The sequence below is a fragment of the Balaenoptera ricei genome, chromosome 21 (assembly GCF_028023285.1).
Source record: "Balaenoptera ricei isolate mBalRic1 chromosome 21, mBalRic1.hap2, whole genome shotgun sequence".
NCBI classification, from domain to species: Eukaryota; Metazoa; Chordata; class Mammalia; order Artiodactyla; family Balaenopteridae; genus Balaenoptera; species Balaenoptera ricei.
In genome coordinates, this window is record NC_082659.1 from 6,111,665 (window position 1) to 6,128,074 (window position 16,410).

The 16,410-nt window shown below is 36.3% G+C and overlaps 1 protein-coding gene across 3 annotated transcripts in view; it reads left to right on the forward strand.

Moving 5' to 3' along the window:
• GPM6A (glycoprotein M6A) overlaps nt 1-15,906 on the forward strand; it is a 258,846-nt gene extending 242,940 nt beyond the window's left edge. For all 3 annotated transcript variants that reach the window (XM_059909240.1, XM_059909241.1, XM_059909239.1), the window contains exons 4-7: nt 6,598-6,751; nt 10,603-10,679; nt 11,213-11,278; nt 13,791-15,906. In XM_059909240.1, the coding sequence (XP_059765223.1) occupies nt 6,598-6,751; nt 10,603-10,679; nt 11,213-11,278; nt 13,791-13,943 (450 nt within the window). In that variant the 3' untranslated portion in view covers nt 13,944-15,906. The remainder of the gene's footprint in view (nt 1-6,597; nt 6,752-10,602; nt 10,680-11,212; nt 11,279-13,790) is intronic.
• Nucleotides 15,907-16,410: the final 504 nt, after the last annotated feature.

Consider the following 16,410-nt stretch of genomic DNA (forward strand, 5'->3'; position numbering starts at 1 on the left):
CATTCACTCACAGTAGCTGCTTCTACTGTGAGTAACCTCGATTTTATGTGTTCGGGTGACACTGCAAATAGAAATATTTTTTAAATTGGTTCAAATGTTTAAATTGGTTCAAATATTTCCATACGTGTAAGAGTTATAAATAGGCCACTAGATTGGGGATGAAATAATAACTCTGGATTACAAATGGTCTTTTAAAATATTGATTAATAGATCTCTTTTTCAGTCAGGAACTTCATGCCCACTGTACTGGGAATAATCTCCACACAAAAGATCTTTATTTTTATATTTTCTTTAAAAAAAAGCAAGAGTTATATGCTTTTCTGACTTTGCCTTTAAATCAGTAACAGTTTATAAAACATATGAAGCTTCACCATATTTTTGAGACTCAATTTCTTTATCTCTTTTTCTCATTTTGAGATTAACTACCATAGTTCATGTTTTTAAATTACTTTATGGGGAAATGGTATATTAAGGATATAAAAATCAAAAGTTCACTGAGGAATGACTAAGCCTAGTATTATTATATTGGGATTCTTGGTCAAAAAAACATTTCTCAGATATTTACAATGTAATTGATGATAAAATAGTATTCACTAAGAGGAAGTTTCCTCTGTAGTAATATTTGCTGGAAAAGGCGCCAGTGATGCTTTTATCTTTAATATAATTTGATTTTGTTTGCATTCTGTTTTCACTTGAAAAGGTAAGCTCTACATAAGCACATACATGCTGAGCACATTGATGAACATGGGTGACTTACAGTTTTTGCACAGAGAGTGGTTAAAGTCTGTGATAGATGTTGTTGACTAGTATATACCCAAGGCCTCATACAGTACATGTTATTGACACATGAGATATTTTCATTATTAATGAGTAAGTGACTTTCATCTGGGGTTCGGGAGATAGAAAGAAGTTCTATGAGTAACCTTCAGGGTGCTAATTAGAATGAACTTTTTAGAATACTGCAGTAATCCAAGTGTTAGGTAAGGCAGGTGGAAACTCGTGATGGATCCTGTGTTATATTCTGAAGTATTTTAATTTGATTTGTTGAATGAATGAGACCCATGCAAGGTAAAAAGAAGAAAGCATTACAATTAATAGATTTTAAAATAGATTTTATTTTTTAGAGCAATTTTAGCTTCACAGCAAAATTGAGCAAAAAGTACAGAAATTTCCTATATCCCCCCCACCCCGACATACGTACAGCCTCCCTCACTATCAAAATTCTGCACCAGATGGTACATTTGCCACAATTAATGATCCTACTCTGACGCATGATAATCACCCGAAGTCCATAGTTTACCTTAGAGTTCACTCTTAATGTTGTAACTTCTGTGGGTTTAGACAAATGTATGACATGTATCCATCTTTATAGTGTCATACAGAATAGTTTTACTGCCCTAAAAATCCTCTGTGTTCCACCTATTCATCCTTCCCTCTCTGCAACCCCTGGCAACCACTGATCCTTTTGCTGGCTCCATCGTTTTGCCTTTTTCAGAATGTCATGTAGTGGGACTCATACATTATGTAGTCTTTTCAGACTGGTTTCTTTCACTTAGTTGTATGCATTTAAGGTTCCTCCGTGTCTTTCCATGGCTTAATAGCTCATTTCTTTTAGTGCTGAATAATATTCTATTGTTTGGATGTAGCACAGTTTATTTCTCCATTCAGCTACTGAAGGTCATCTTAGTTTCTTCCAGGTCTTGGCAATTATGGATAAAGTGGCTATAACCAAGCAAATAATTTTTTAAAGAAAGCTTCTGATCACTACTTGCGCTAAGATAGTTTTGGGCCATGATGGTGACAACGATGATGCTTGCATATTTTCAAGTAATTTACATAATAACGTTAGAATTTTTTCTGCAGCAAACTTTACACTGTATACTTTTCAGAGCCTACTGAGTTCAGTATTGTTAATGCTGTTCCATTTTGCATTCTTAGTGATAGTATATTCAGGTGTCCATTTGCTTTTTTTTTGACTTGGTATTTTCTCATATTAGAACTGTGGTTCTCAACCAGCGGCTTTTTCCCTACCCCACCCCCAGGGGACACTGAGAAACTTTGGTTACACGACTGGCATCTATTGGGTAGAGGCCAGGGATGCCATTAAACATACTGCAGTGCATAGGGCATTCCCCATAAGAAAGGATTTTCTGGCTGAAAATTTCCACAGTGCTGAATTTGGGAAGTCTTGATTTTGAAATTTGGTTCACGTCCAGTCCCTCACTCATCCGTGCATTTGGCTGTTTTGTTGACATTGGCAGATCATCCCAATTGTACTTTTTCTTTTCTCCTTCAGGTGTGGTACCCTGAAGAGCCTAAAGATAAGTAGCAAAGATGTTTTCACATCAAATATACTCATGAGAGCTTTATTGATTCCAATAGAGCAGTAGTTCCTCACACTGGACACCCACTAGAATCTCATGTAGAAATATTGTAAATACAGATATAGTTGGCAAGGGCAAGGCCTGAGCATCTCTTTCTCAGATTTTCCAGATGATCCTAATGTGTGGTCACAGTTGGAAAGCACTATCAGAGACTGTGCGCCCTCAGCGCATGTCCATCCAGTGAGACTGCTTGATGACAGTATCTCTAAGCCTGGAGCTATTTCTGCCTTTGATGAAATCTAAAGGTGTTTCCTTTTTTTTTTTTTTTTTTACACTGTTTCCTTTTGCTGTTCAAGGGGGGACATGATTGAATTGATACTCTTTAAATCCATTCACAATGAGGAAATGTCATTGAAAACGTATTATTGTGAAATGAGGGGGCTCTGAGTTAAGATTTAGCTAAGTACTTTTATATCCTGTGTCTCAAAACATTAATGAGAAAGGGACCTTATAGACAGTGACCTGAGTGGAACCCGACAGTATACGTTTGGTATATGTTTGCATAGATCCATTTTGTTCATTTCAGTAAAGTTTGGGTCTGCCTCATGCCTGAATTTGTTCATTATATCATAACATTCCATTCGGTTTGTGGCTTATTTTTTCAGTGTTTACATAGTTCACGGACTCAGAGACTCCTGGGAGTCAGGGTCAGCTGGCTCTTTTTCATCAGGGCTGCTAACTTCTAAGATGTTATTTTTACCCGGATTGGTGCACATCTGCTAAAGTTGCCCACAAAGTCTGTAGCTCAACCAAGTCTGATTTTCTTAGACGTCAAGCCTAAGTTCATAGGAGTTCAGATGAAAAACGAATTACCTTTTACAAGTCATTCTCCAGTTAAATGCACTGTCATCTCAATAGCTCCATAGTCAAGGAGTAATCATCTATTTTAGCCTTCTTTCAAAGGTTATGAAAACCTTGTCTCCCGCAGTTCTATATTTCAGCCTCCCTTCTAAATTTCTAACAATGATGAGAATATCCAGGTTGAGATCAAAACAATAATTACATGTTTTTTTTTTTAATTTTAAGCCACTAAGAAGTAATTCACAGCAATTTTGTTGAATTTAATACTAACCGTCAACAAATGTATTTTGAGTAAAAACAAAAACAAAACAAGAAATAGGATAACAAGAAGATGCTATTGTGAAAGTCATTTGCATGTTCTGATGAAACGATACTCAAATAATGATGTGATAATGAGATTGCTGGATACTAATTATGAGTCTGGCACCCACTCCCTATCATTTAATGGCGTTTTTTTACCATCGAAGATCAACAAGTTAACTAATCTAAACCAAACCAAGGAAATTTTACTGAGATTTTTTTTCTTTGTGAATTAGGAGGAAATGGTCAGCATTTTACTCTAAGTGAGTGATTGATATATTAAACAATGGCTGAAATAAGAAAAGCCACTGAGTCTACTTTATATGTCAAACTTCCACAAGACCCATCCCTCCCTCCTTTCTTATAAACAGGGCCACAGCTGTTGAATTTAGAAAGTAAAATTCCTTGCTGTTCAAGGCAATAAACACCAAATGCAACGTAAATAGGTTAGTCTGTCCATACCTCACCTTTAGAAATGAAAAATAATTTTTTGCTGAATCTAGCAACTTCCTCTCTTGGGATTTCTTCCTAAGTAAGATTTACTGTGGACCATGTTTACTGTTAAGTGATTTCATATCTGAGCCCTGTGAGAGAGAGGTCTGCTAATTTCCCATTTGTGAATGAGGAAGTGACTCTGAGCCTTAAGTGAGATGTGAGTGATCCAGTCCTCTGATGTCAAGTCCAGGGTTATTTTATTTCTTCCAATTTTTTTTTGTTTGTTTTCACTAAACTCCCCAAACAGATATTGCAGAGTTAAATTTCAGAAAGTGTTTCATCTGAATAGATGTTAATAAAGGCAAAAAATAAGATTTTCAAAATCAGAAGAGTTTTTCAAATGCTCAGAGATTGTTCTAATAAGAGTAGCTTATTTAAGATACAGAGAACAGACTGATGGTGGCCAGAGGCGGTGGTCAAAATGGGTGAAGGGGGTCAAAAGGTACAAACTTCCAGTGACGAAATAAGTAAGTCCTGGGGATGTCATGTACAGCGTGGTGCTTATAGTTAATAATGCAGTATTATATATTTGAAAGTTGCTAAAAGAGGAGATCTTAAAAATTCTCATCACACACACACACAAAAGTTCGTAACTATGTATGGTGACAGATGTTAACTAGACTTATTGTGGTGATCATTTCACAATATATACAAATATCAAATCATTATGTCGTACACCTGAAACTAATATAATATTATGTATCAATTATGCCTCATTTTTTTAAAAAAAGTAGCTTATTTATTTAATGCTCAGACAGCAGAATGCATATCTGTCACATTTCTAGTGCAAAGCTAGAAATAATTTATGATAATCATGAGATATTTTATTACATACAGAGAATTTTTACCTAGAATCACGATCAATTTAAATAATTCGTCAGTCTTAGTAATTATCAGACTCTAAGTGAAACATAAAATAGGAAGACAGACTTATATTTTTAGCATCTTTAATTTGGATACTTTAGTGATTATGAACTGCTGCTGCCTGAAATGTAACTGCTTGGTACTCCGATTCAAAAGTAAAGTCTGTCGTGTCTTAGAACAAAAGTTATGCCTAGTCATCATGAAAAACATTTTCTCACAGCAAAGATTTACTCTATAACGTTCAGCTTTACTACTGTGCCATAACATTATGGCAAATACGAGTCAGAACTGTGGTTTAAGAGTCATTCCTTTCATTGCCTTGTCAAGTAGGAGCGGCAACATGTTTCAAAGGGCTCCACGCCACTTTGAGTCTAAACCTATTGAATTCTAAGTCCCATCCTGCAGTGAATAGCACCTTCAAAAGAAGCTTTTGAAAAATCCCCTGGGACAGAAAGAAAAACAAGATAGAGAGGACGAAGCCGAAAGCACACTGATTACTCTCCCGTGGGTTCCGAGTTACTAGTTCCCTCCAGAGAGCTGGGTCTGGAGCGGCCATATCATGTTCATTGTTCCTGAGACTGTAAATTAGCCTGGAGATCTACAATTGTGAATAATGAAGATGTTAATAAACAGGGCTTTTTCCTCCAAGGAGTTCCATTAACAAGATTTCTTCAGTTTTGGGGTGGTTTCCAAACTTTCTAGAGTCTTTCTCCTTGAGTGGGAGCCCTCTTTGAATAACTTTCCCAGACTGGAGAAGTTCTCATTCTTTTTATTTTCTCCAAACGTGAAATGAAACCTAATTTCCTTATTCCATAGAGTCCTATCATTCAGGCAAAATATATGTTTGATGGTAGTAGTAGTAATCAGTAATACTATCTAGAATAAAAACTAGCTAATACTTTGTCTGGGCTTCTTATGTGCCAGATTCGATGCTGAATGCTTTTCCCATATCATCTCATTCCAGCCTCTCTACAATCGTGCAGTGATTGTAATTGTAGATTACAATTGTGATTGTAATTGTAGATCAATTTAGCAGGTATTCTCTTGCAGAGGCAGACACAGAGACATACAGAGCAGCCTAGACTCATTCCAGCTCAGAAGTCTGTGCCTTTAATCAATGTGCTCTAAGGCCCCTGTTATTGCTAAATAAATGTGACATTTAGGCTGGGGACACTGTGAGTGGCATATCAATGCTTGATCAGTCAATCAAAGGTAAAATTAATATGCATGAAAGAAGACTTAGATTTAAAGTTTACAGAAGTCATTAAAAAGGAGGAATAGAAATACACACTAATATTATGTACTAAAATGACTTGTGAATCATCATATTTAGAATGTTAAATGTAAACACAATTAAGTAGCTTAAATATTTATGTTATAAAATCGTGCCCATTTAGTTATAAAGTTATTGACAAGGTTCTAACTCACTGTGCAGAATCACCTCTAAATTTACCGGTTAATGTTTTCTAAAGTTTAAAAAAAGTGTGGTGAGATTTTTAAGATAAATACATGAATGAAACAGGCATTAAGATGCAACTGGATGATCTCTTCCTTTGCACATCAGAACCTCAGTTTTCTGGCAGGTTTCTTCACGCGACCCATGATATTCACCATCTCTCAGCTTCCCAGGTTGCAGTGCTTACCTGGGTTGTAATAATTCAAACCTTTGATATCGAGCTATGTAAGTTAAGCATAAAATTCTTCTTTTCCAGTAGATTATGTGTTTTCTGTCTCGACTTTTTCTCTGTTGCAGTTTATTATGCTGACATACCTTTTCATGCTGGCCTGGCTGGGAGTCACGGCTTTCACCTCGCTGCCAGTTTACATGTACTTCAACCTGTGGACCATCTGCCGAAACACCACCTTAGTGGAGGGAGCGAATCTCTGCCTGGACCTTCGTCAGTTTGGTAGGTCAATCTCTGGCTGTAAAACAGAACCTCACATGGTTTCTCCCAAATAACTGCTTCTGAAATAGTGTAAATCACTTTGGAACCATCATTGCTTCTTCTACCAAAGAGATAGATGTATCAGAGTCTTCCCGTTTAAGTCATTCTTTTAAAACTGAAATAGTTCAGAATTTCAGAGTGATTGGAAGTTGATCTCACAACATGAACCCGCAAACATGTGTATGTGAACAGGCTGTCAGGTTGTGTTTCCTGGTGTTGGCAAGTTATAATTTTGATTTTCCTGTCCTGATTCCTGTGAACTTTTCCTACTCAATGTGATGTTTGCATAGTATTTTCATTCTCTCATGATAAACTATACAATTTGTGAAGTCTGCTATGAAGATCATCTAAGAAATATGTACTTCATTGTCTTCTGAAATAGGGCAAAAAAAAAAACAAAAACCTTAGCATTTCATAATAACAAAATCAAAAAATGTTAAATAAATCGGTAGTCCTCTTTGGTTATTTTTATTTAGGGCTAAAACCTCACATAATAATAATACTTTCTTATGTATATAGGGGCTTACAATGTGTAGACCCTATTCTGAATGGTTTGTATATGTTGACATGTTTTAATTCTTACAATAATTAAATATGGCAGACAGTGTTATCCTCTTTATAAATGACAAAATTGAGGAACCAGGAGATTAAATTACCTGCCCAAGGCGATACAGCTAGTAAGTGACAGAGCCAGGATTCACCCCCAACTAGCTTCAGTCTGTTCTTAGCTAGAAGTTAACTGCCTCTCCTGTCAAAACAAGTACTGAACTATGAATGTGTAGAGTCTAATCTCACCTAACCTATTTGGAATTCTATCCCATCATTTGTAAAAACATGGGGGCTACAGAATTTATAAAAGATATGCATATTCACAGGCTCAAAGGGACTTTTTTTCACAACACAGCTATTAAAATCTAAAGAACGTTCTAAATGTTTTTCTCTAATGGGGGTTTCCTCATACTTCAGGCAAGCAGGAAACATTTCAGTAGATGGTATGTGCAAGCCTGTGGCTCTATGGTTATACTGTAGACAGATTGTAGGGTACGGATAGAACTAGTCTATCACCAGCTAGCCGTGTGTTCCAAAAGTGTGGCCTGCCCACCCTCTCGTGAGAAGGAGTCCCCAGCCCCTGCTGTCTGGCCCAAATGAAAAGCAGGATGACCTGCTCTGTGCATGACGTTCTCGGCAAGAAGATGATGGAGGGAATGTGGAGAGCTCTCCCACTGGGGAGGTTTTAACTTTGGAATAATGTCCCACGTAAACACAGGAAAAAGGAAACGTCGGCACCAGCTGCTGGATGGAGGTCACTGGAAAATAGCTGCTTGGAAAACCACGGCCCTGACTTCAGTAACCTCCACCCCACACACTACAATGTCTTCCTTTAATTCTGCAGATCTGAAAAATTAAGATTGGCAAAGATGTGACTAGTGTCACAGAGAGGGTTGCCAGGTAGATTACAGGACTCCCAGTTAACTTTGAGTTTCAGATAAACAAGCAATATTTTTTTTAGTCCAGTATGTCTCAAATATTGTACGGGACATAATTCCAGTAAGTGTAAAGCATGACTATGATTAAAGCTGCTCTTTGAACCTTAGCGCTGTTTACAACATAGTTACCAGGATTTATGCAAGTTTAGCTTTTCTTTGTGACATGGAAGGGAAGGCACTTTTCAGATGTCATGCAACCTTTTACATCAGCCTTAAAGGCTTTCTGTTTGCTCTTAACTCAGAATCTACTGCCTGGATAGCATTTATTTACCCTCCAGATAATAGGTCCTTAACAGGAATCCTGAATGTTCATATACAATCAAGTTATAAACAAGGGGCATCAGAATAGAAAAGAACGTTCACTCCCCAAAATGTGGATTATGATGGGTACAGACAGAGACAACAGAATGTCCTGATAGATTGTATGTGGGGTTGAGAGAAAAAGAAGATTCAAGAAAGAATTCATTTTTTGATTGAGCAACTGGGAAGATGGATGAAATGAGATGGGAAAGCCAACCAGAAGAGCTTGCTCAGGAGTGGGGCAGGTGAAGGAGAAGATCAGAAGTTCAGTTTTGACAATGTTAATTTTTAGATGCTTATTAGAAATCTCAACAGAGTTGTCAACTAGGAAATTGGGTATATGGGTCTCAGTTTCAGGAGAGTGGTATGGGCCTGGCTATATGGATTTAGGAGTCTTGATAATGTTTAAAGTCAAAAGCTCTGAGACAGGATGAGATCAGCAAAGGAGACAGATGACCGAGGACTGAACCCTGGGAAGCAACAATGAAGGGGGTCCTAGCGGAGAGGAGGAACCACCAGACAGAGATGTTGAGAGGGAGAAGCCGATGAGAGCAGAAAGGCAAAAGCAAGAGACTGTAGATTTTGGAACCCAAATGAAGAGACCGTGAAGGACGCAGAAGTCATCAACTGCCTCCAGTTCTGCTGACTGGCAAGTAGAAGGAGAACTGAGAATTCATCTTCCGCTTTAACAATGTGGAGGGTACGGGTGACCTCTATAGGAAAAATTTCCATAGAGGATTGGGGTGAATTTGACTAGGAAGGGTTTAAGTGGAAATGGAAAGAAAGAAATTGCAGACTGAGCAAAGGCAACGCTTCCTGGAAGTTTTGCTGTGAACGTGAATAAAGAAATGGGTGAGGAAATGTATGCACAGCCAAGGTATTCCACGGGAATGAATGAAATCTGTAATAGATCAACATGGAGAAAGATGGCCTTTCCTGGGAAGCTTTCTCACTAATGATGGTTCATTAGTCACGTCTTCTGGAGGTTCTTTTTTACCCCCTCTTAGAGCTGTCTTGGCAAAAAGGGAAGGTCGCAGAGAAGGATCTCTGCATTCGATGTACTGCAAGTAGATTTTTTTTAACTGAAATAATTGCCCAAACTCTTGGCAAAGCAGGATGGTAGCAGCTCCACAGAGATGGACAGTTGATGGTGCGCCTCAAAGCTAAGAAGGTGTGTATATACGTACATATTAAAACTCAATAATATGTGCATATATTATTATGCAGCAAGTGCTAAACGCTTAGGTATTAGTTTGCCCAGAACTTGTGAATTTTTCTGCTCATGTGTATATGTGTTTAACACTTCAGGAGTTCTCAAAACAAAATCAAAGACCCATTTTAGGATGAACTTGATCACTTCTCTAACATGAGGACTGTGGCAGTGTATGTGCTTGTTAAAAATGCAACACTCCTGGCAAACAGTCACAGATTCTGATTTTACAGTCCTGTGGTGGTGTCCAGAGATAGATATTTGTGATAGTTCCCCAGGAGATTCTGATGCAGTCGGTCCATAAACCAACTGGAGCAAGGGTAAATCGGAGTAAAATTGCAGCTTTTTATTTCCCCTTACTAATAGCACTGTTTTCAGAATTAGCAGAGAAAAACTGCTCCTTTGGGCAATACGCTTTTATAGACTAACAGAGGCTTTGTACCAGCAGAATACTTTTAGATCCTGACTTCATTGTAGTCTGTGGCATAGTTACCAAAATAATTCTGATGCCTACACCATGATATTAATGGACCAAACCAATGAAGTAGCTACAATTGAGTATGAAGATTCTGGTGGCTAGATTCCATTGAATTCAGATTGAAAATGTTTTAAATTGCATGAGGCCTAAATAGCCTTGATCTTTCATTCAGTTGTTTCATAATTATTGTCAAGCAATGAAAGCTGAGGAACAATTTTTGTTACAATATAACATAAAATGAAAGTCGCTTAGATTTTATCAGCTCAAGTTTCTTTTTCTCTCTCTGGGATCTTGAAGACATTTATAATGTTAAACTGTAATTTTCTCCATGTTGCAGGGATTGTGACAATTGGAGAGGAAAAGAAAATTTGCACTGTCTCTGAGAATTTCCTGAGGATGTGTGAATCCACTGAGGTGAGTGTTTTTACAGCCTTTAATTTTGTCAGAATTTGAGCTTCCTTTCGTTATTTGAGGAATATATAATTAAATCGACATCGGATTTCCCCCTTTTTCTTTCAGAGGCAAGGTCACATACAGTGATGTTGTGCAGGGGGACTAGAAAATAAATATGAGATACTCTGCATATTTCGATAAAAATTATAAGTTTTTTCTAGGAACTGTCATTTTAATGAAAGTTGAAAAATCATAAAGTTATATTTTAAAGGATATAACATAGCCTTCTGTGGTTATACTGTTACTGGAAACCATCATTATTAATCATGATTTCATCTTTAAAATGAAATTATATTAAAATGGTGCAGTTGCAAAGATTTAAATAGCTTGCAGGAGAAAAGATATTGTAATAATGTTTTTGGTTAGGTGATTTGTCACGGGTGCACTTCTGTTAAAGGTGGACAGAGTTCTTATTCGTAAGGCAGCAAGCATCCTTCTCTCTCTTCTGTTGTAACCCTGACATTCATTCTGTTTCTCTGTGGTTTCCTTTGCAGCTGAACATGACCTTCCACTTGTTCATCGTGGCCCTTGCCGGAGCTGGGGCTGCAGTCATCGCTATGGTAAGACCTCAAGCTCTGAGGCTTGGTTTTGCACTTTGCCTGTAGAGACGATAATTTACCTCTGATGTCTGAAGTCTATACAAATCGTATGTATTTTAACATCAGTAAAAAAAAAAAAAAGGTGGAGGAGAATGGGCAAATAAATAAGTGAAAAACAAGGCTTAACCTAAAGAAAGGTTATCATTACAATAGAGCTAATATTTGGTAATCAGTTGAAGGATTCAGACACTCCATAATATTGGTAACACTAACCAAAATAAGTAGCATTTTAGATATGAGACTACTATTAACATAAACAATCATTTCTTTAGCATGTAAGTATGTATCAGTGGGATAGTCAAGTAATTTAATCAATTCCTTGACTTACATTATCCTTTTTTCCTCCTTAAATCAGAACATAAAAAAGCCACACTGAGTCACTTAGGAAAAAAGGATTAATTTATTTTTCTCCACATAAACCTCGGTAGTCTCGTGTCATGTCTTCTGTATCTAACTTTCTTCAGAAATATTAAGAACAAGTCCTGAAAGTCAGGCTTTTACTGAGTTTTGAGGACCTACAATGTGCCAGACACTGTCTCTTCTTTGTAACTCACCGTGAATTCCGGTTTGTTCAAGGGAATGCCAAATGGCAACAGTGAACAAGTACTCTGCACATCAGTCAGAGCTTTTGCAGCCCGGGTCCTCAATCCTTGGGTCCTAGAATATAAGTAGCATAGAACTCTAGAAGGTGCCCAGTAAACTCACCCATGGTATAGCCAGTTCAATACGCAAAAATGATGAGTTAATTCTTATTCATTTTCTTATTGGTATACATCTCTTTCCTGTATCATTGTGTCAGAATTGTTTTGTTAATTTCTTTCTGCTGTCCATTGACTGCCTTAACATACCACAGTAGTCACCATTTAGAATTGACCTTGCATTCTTTATGTCCATCCCTACTTTTCTAGAACCAGCCTACCTCCTGCTTTGACTAATCAAAACTTTAACGTTCTTCAAAAATAGAACTACCGTATGACCCCGCAACTCTACTCCTGGGTATATATCCAGAAAAAAAAACAACACTAGTTCAAAAAGATACATACACCCCAGTGTTCACAGAAGCATTATTTACAATTGCCAAGACATGGAAGAAACCTAAGGGTCCATCAACAGATGAGTGGTTAAAGAAGATGTGGTACATATATATACAATGGAATACTACTCAGCCATGAAAAAGAAGGAAATCTTGCCGTTTGCAACAACAAGGATGGACCTGCAGGGCATTACGCTAAGTGAAATAAGTCAGTCAGAGAAAGACAACCACTGTATGATATCACTTACATGTGGAATCTAAAATGTACAACAAACTAGTGAATATAGCAAAAAAGAAACAGACTCACAGATATAGAAAACAAACTAGCAGTTACCAGTGGGGAGAGGGAAGGGAGGAGGGGAAACATAGGGGTAGGGGATTAAGAGGTACAAACTATTATGTATAAAATAAGCTACAAGGATATATTGTACAACACAGGGAATTATAGCCAATATTTTATAATAACTATAAATGGAGTAAAACCTTTAACAATTGTGAATCACTATACTGTATACCTGTAATTTATAGAATATCAACTATACTTCCATAAATTTTAGTGTTCTATTTTACTAAATTATGGATAAAAATAATGCCTACCCTTTAAAACTCAGAGAAAATATATACCTGACAACTTAGTTTCTTTTTCCTATTCATCCATCAAAATTCACCATTTCGAAAACTACTTTTTCTCTCTCATAGACTACGAGGGAGGGAAAGAAAGAAAAATAAGTGATCTCATTGGTCAGTCTATTCAGGTAAAATCAGGAGCTTCATTACTTGAGTAAGTTTATTACTCAGGAAAAATCAGGAGCTTCCTTTTTGAACAGGGCACTATTCTAGCTATTACGAACGTATAAAATATTCATGATTCATATGACAGTGCTTGCTTTCTTGTAGTTGGCAACATAAAATTCATTGTGCAAAAGTCATTGTATGGAAAATTAACTTGTTAATTAAATCCACAGGTTTATTTTGGAGTTTCCATGAGCCCTCTTTCTGTTGCACTGTGGGCAATATATCATCTCATTAATTCAAGTTCACCGGACTCCACTGTATGTGAGATGTTTCCCATAGTGGATTAGAAAACATAAATACATAAACATGAAATGTATAGTCTGGGTTTGAGTAAATGAGGACAAAAGGACAGGAAACATCACATAAAGATTAAAAATATTGAATTAAGACCCTTGGATACTTCAGAGTTGAAAGAGAAGAAAGATACTGAAAAAAGGGAGCTGAGAAGACAGTGTCATAGTTGGAGGATTGAGGAAGGAATATATTGTATTTATATTCTTTGTGTTACAACAGAAATCTTCATTCCATTTTGTTGATGAACATATTCTATATAAGTATATAATATGAATATTTCTTTCCTGATAGCAAGGTGTAATGAAGACACAGGACAGACTTCCAGTATAAATTATCTTTGTCTTTGATTAGGTCCACTACCTTATGGTTCTGTCTGCCAACTGGGCTTATGTGAAAGATGCCTGCCGGATGCAGAAGTATGAAGACATCAAGTCGAAGGAGGAGCAGGAGCTTCATGATATCCACTCTACTCGCTCCAAAGAGCGGCTCAATGCGTACACATAAACCACACCTTCCCGTCCTTTCTATCATTCAAATGCATTGGTGATTATCTAAGGGCCATCCAACCATCCAACCTTTTGAAAAAGAAAATGAAAGTGCTTCTCATCAATGATATGGAGGGTGACTTATGAATCACCTGAATACAATTCTTTGTTGTTTAGCACTTAATTTCCTAATTTGTTAAATTGGTGTAATCAGATCTCTCCTACAAGCTCCTATCCAGCCTTTTTTTTTCTTTTTTAAATTTCTCAAACTCATTTAATAATTCTGTAAGATCAAAGAGACTAACATTGTCAAATGCAGAGATTTCTTTGATTTTTAACCACTTCCATGTGTTCTACATTATACCTTTTGCATTATTTCTTATGTTTTGAAAAGAAAAATAGGTTTTTATACTTTTTAGTTTTGATTTCGGTAACTAGTTTAACTACAGGTAACCTTCAAAGGGACCATTGTACATTATGAACAATAGACAGAGATCATATCATGATGACCCGAAACATGAAAATCTTGTCTGAAGATCAGTGGCCACATTGCTATAGGCCCTGGCTAATGTTTTCATCAACCTAAGGTGCAATTTCTAAATTTGTAAGAGTAGGTTTAAAAAAAAAAGTGCTTCTTATCTTTGTTAACATTGTATTTTTTCTGGATGTACTTAAAAGGCATTACTCTCCGATTACTCACGTTTCTGTTGTGAGCATGTAGAAACAATGATGCTTATGCATGGCTACTTACCTTTTTAAGATTGTGACACCAGGCTTACCTTCTAAAGTTTAGCATAGAGACTATTTTAACGGAAATAACTACTGTGGACTATTGGCAAATGACCTCTTTGTGATTTAAGCAGTGGCTGGATTGGAACTTTTAATATGTTAATGTGGGACATTAATTACCTTTATGAAGGTGATGTATTAAAAATAAGCACACTAACCCCTCTGAAGTTGTTTTACCTACTTTAAAAAATTTTAATGGATTGCACCTCTGTAAACTATCCCTCAAATTGTGTATGATATATTTGAAAAGGTTTCCATTAATATAATAACTTTGCTTGCAGCCTTCCAATCTATGTCGGTTTACCTGTAGTGTTTTTTAAAGTGTGGTCAGAGGCCACTATACAATGTATCCTTTCGAAGTGTAGTGATATATTTGTGTTTTTATTTCCAGTAAGTCATTTTAACCAAATGTTCATTCGTATTCATTTATAAGACGTACCTATATCAAAAGAATAAAAAAAAAGCAATCAGTATTATTGGACCAAATTTGGTGTTTGTTTTAACCTTAACTCTTCTTTCGGTTATTTCTAATGCTACAAGAATGCTGTAAAGTGTCTTTTAAAATGATATAGCCTGACGAGACTTTTCTGTCAGTGTAAAAACTAGGTAGTATTGTGCACTGATTTGACCATTGTGAAATCTTTTCTCAGTGTAAGTGCATTTCTAATAAAATTTATTGAGTGAAACAATCTTTGTACAACGACTAGTCATGCATCATCCATAATTTTACAAGTTCTTGTAGTAGGTAGAGGGGTATTACTAGGTTATCTGTGGCATGATTATGCATTCTGTAGTATTATTTAATTAATTTGGGGTTTTGCTTCTTTTTTTTTACACTTAGATTATCTTACTGGTTCAACATTTTTCTGATACATGCAGTATTACAGATATTCAGCAGAAGTATTAATGGGCTTCTTTAAATTCTGTATTGTAGTGTTTCGGTTCTGTGTCTTAATAGTTTGTGATGATTTTTAAAACTGTCTTTTAAACTTATGTAATGATGTTGATGATTTTGCCTTTTTTTTTTTCTGGTATTAGAGTTTGTATTTTCACAAAGAGTGCTTTGTAGCAGGCATTACAATTAATCTGTTTTGTACATAAATGTGCCAACAGCTTGATGGTGGCGTTTTTGAAATGTAGAACAAAGTGCTTGCAAAATGTAATAAATACACTTGTGTACTTTGTGTACTTATTATTAGTTTGTGCAGTGATTCTTTTTTGTTTTTTTCTTTCTTGTTTTGTTTATTCCTCTCTCTTATGTGTGTGCATTGTTTCCAATGCAATAGATGCTATTTCTTTAGGATGCTTATTGCCTCGGTTGAGCTGACCTGATACTTCAAAATGCAATGAAAATTCTGTGCATGAACCATACCATGGGAATGCTGAGTGGGGAGAGGGTGGAATGGAGACTGTGGAGGTCATTTCATTTAGCAAATGATAACGATTCCCAGTTTATGCTATTTCCTTGCCTAATGTTTATTGTTCTGTGTTTTCTTTAGTGCTTCATAAACTAACAGAGAAACTAAAAAGACTAATGCAATTCAGAAAGAAAAATGATTCTTGGTTGGCTTCAAAATTTCAAGGTGAGAGCAATGAAATGAAAAAAAATTTTTTTTCCAGACTTTTTGTTTGTTTTGGATGTAATTCCTTCTGGCCAAACCAGAAGTAATGGCAATTTTAAAATAATAAAATAGTTA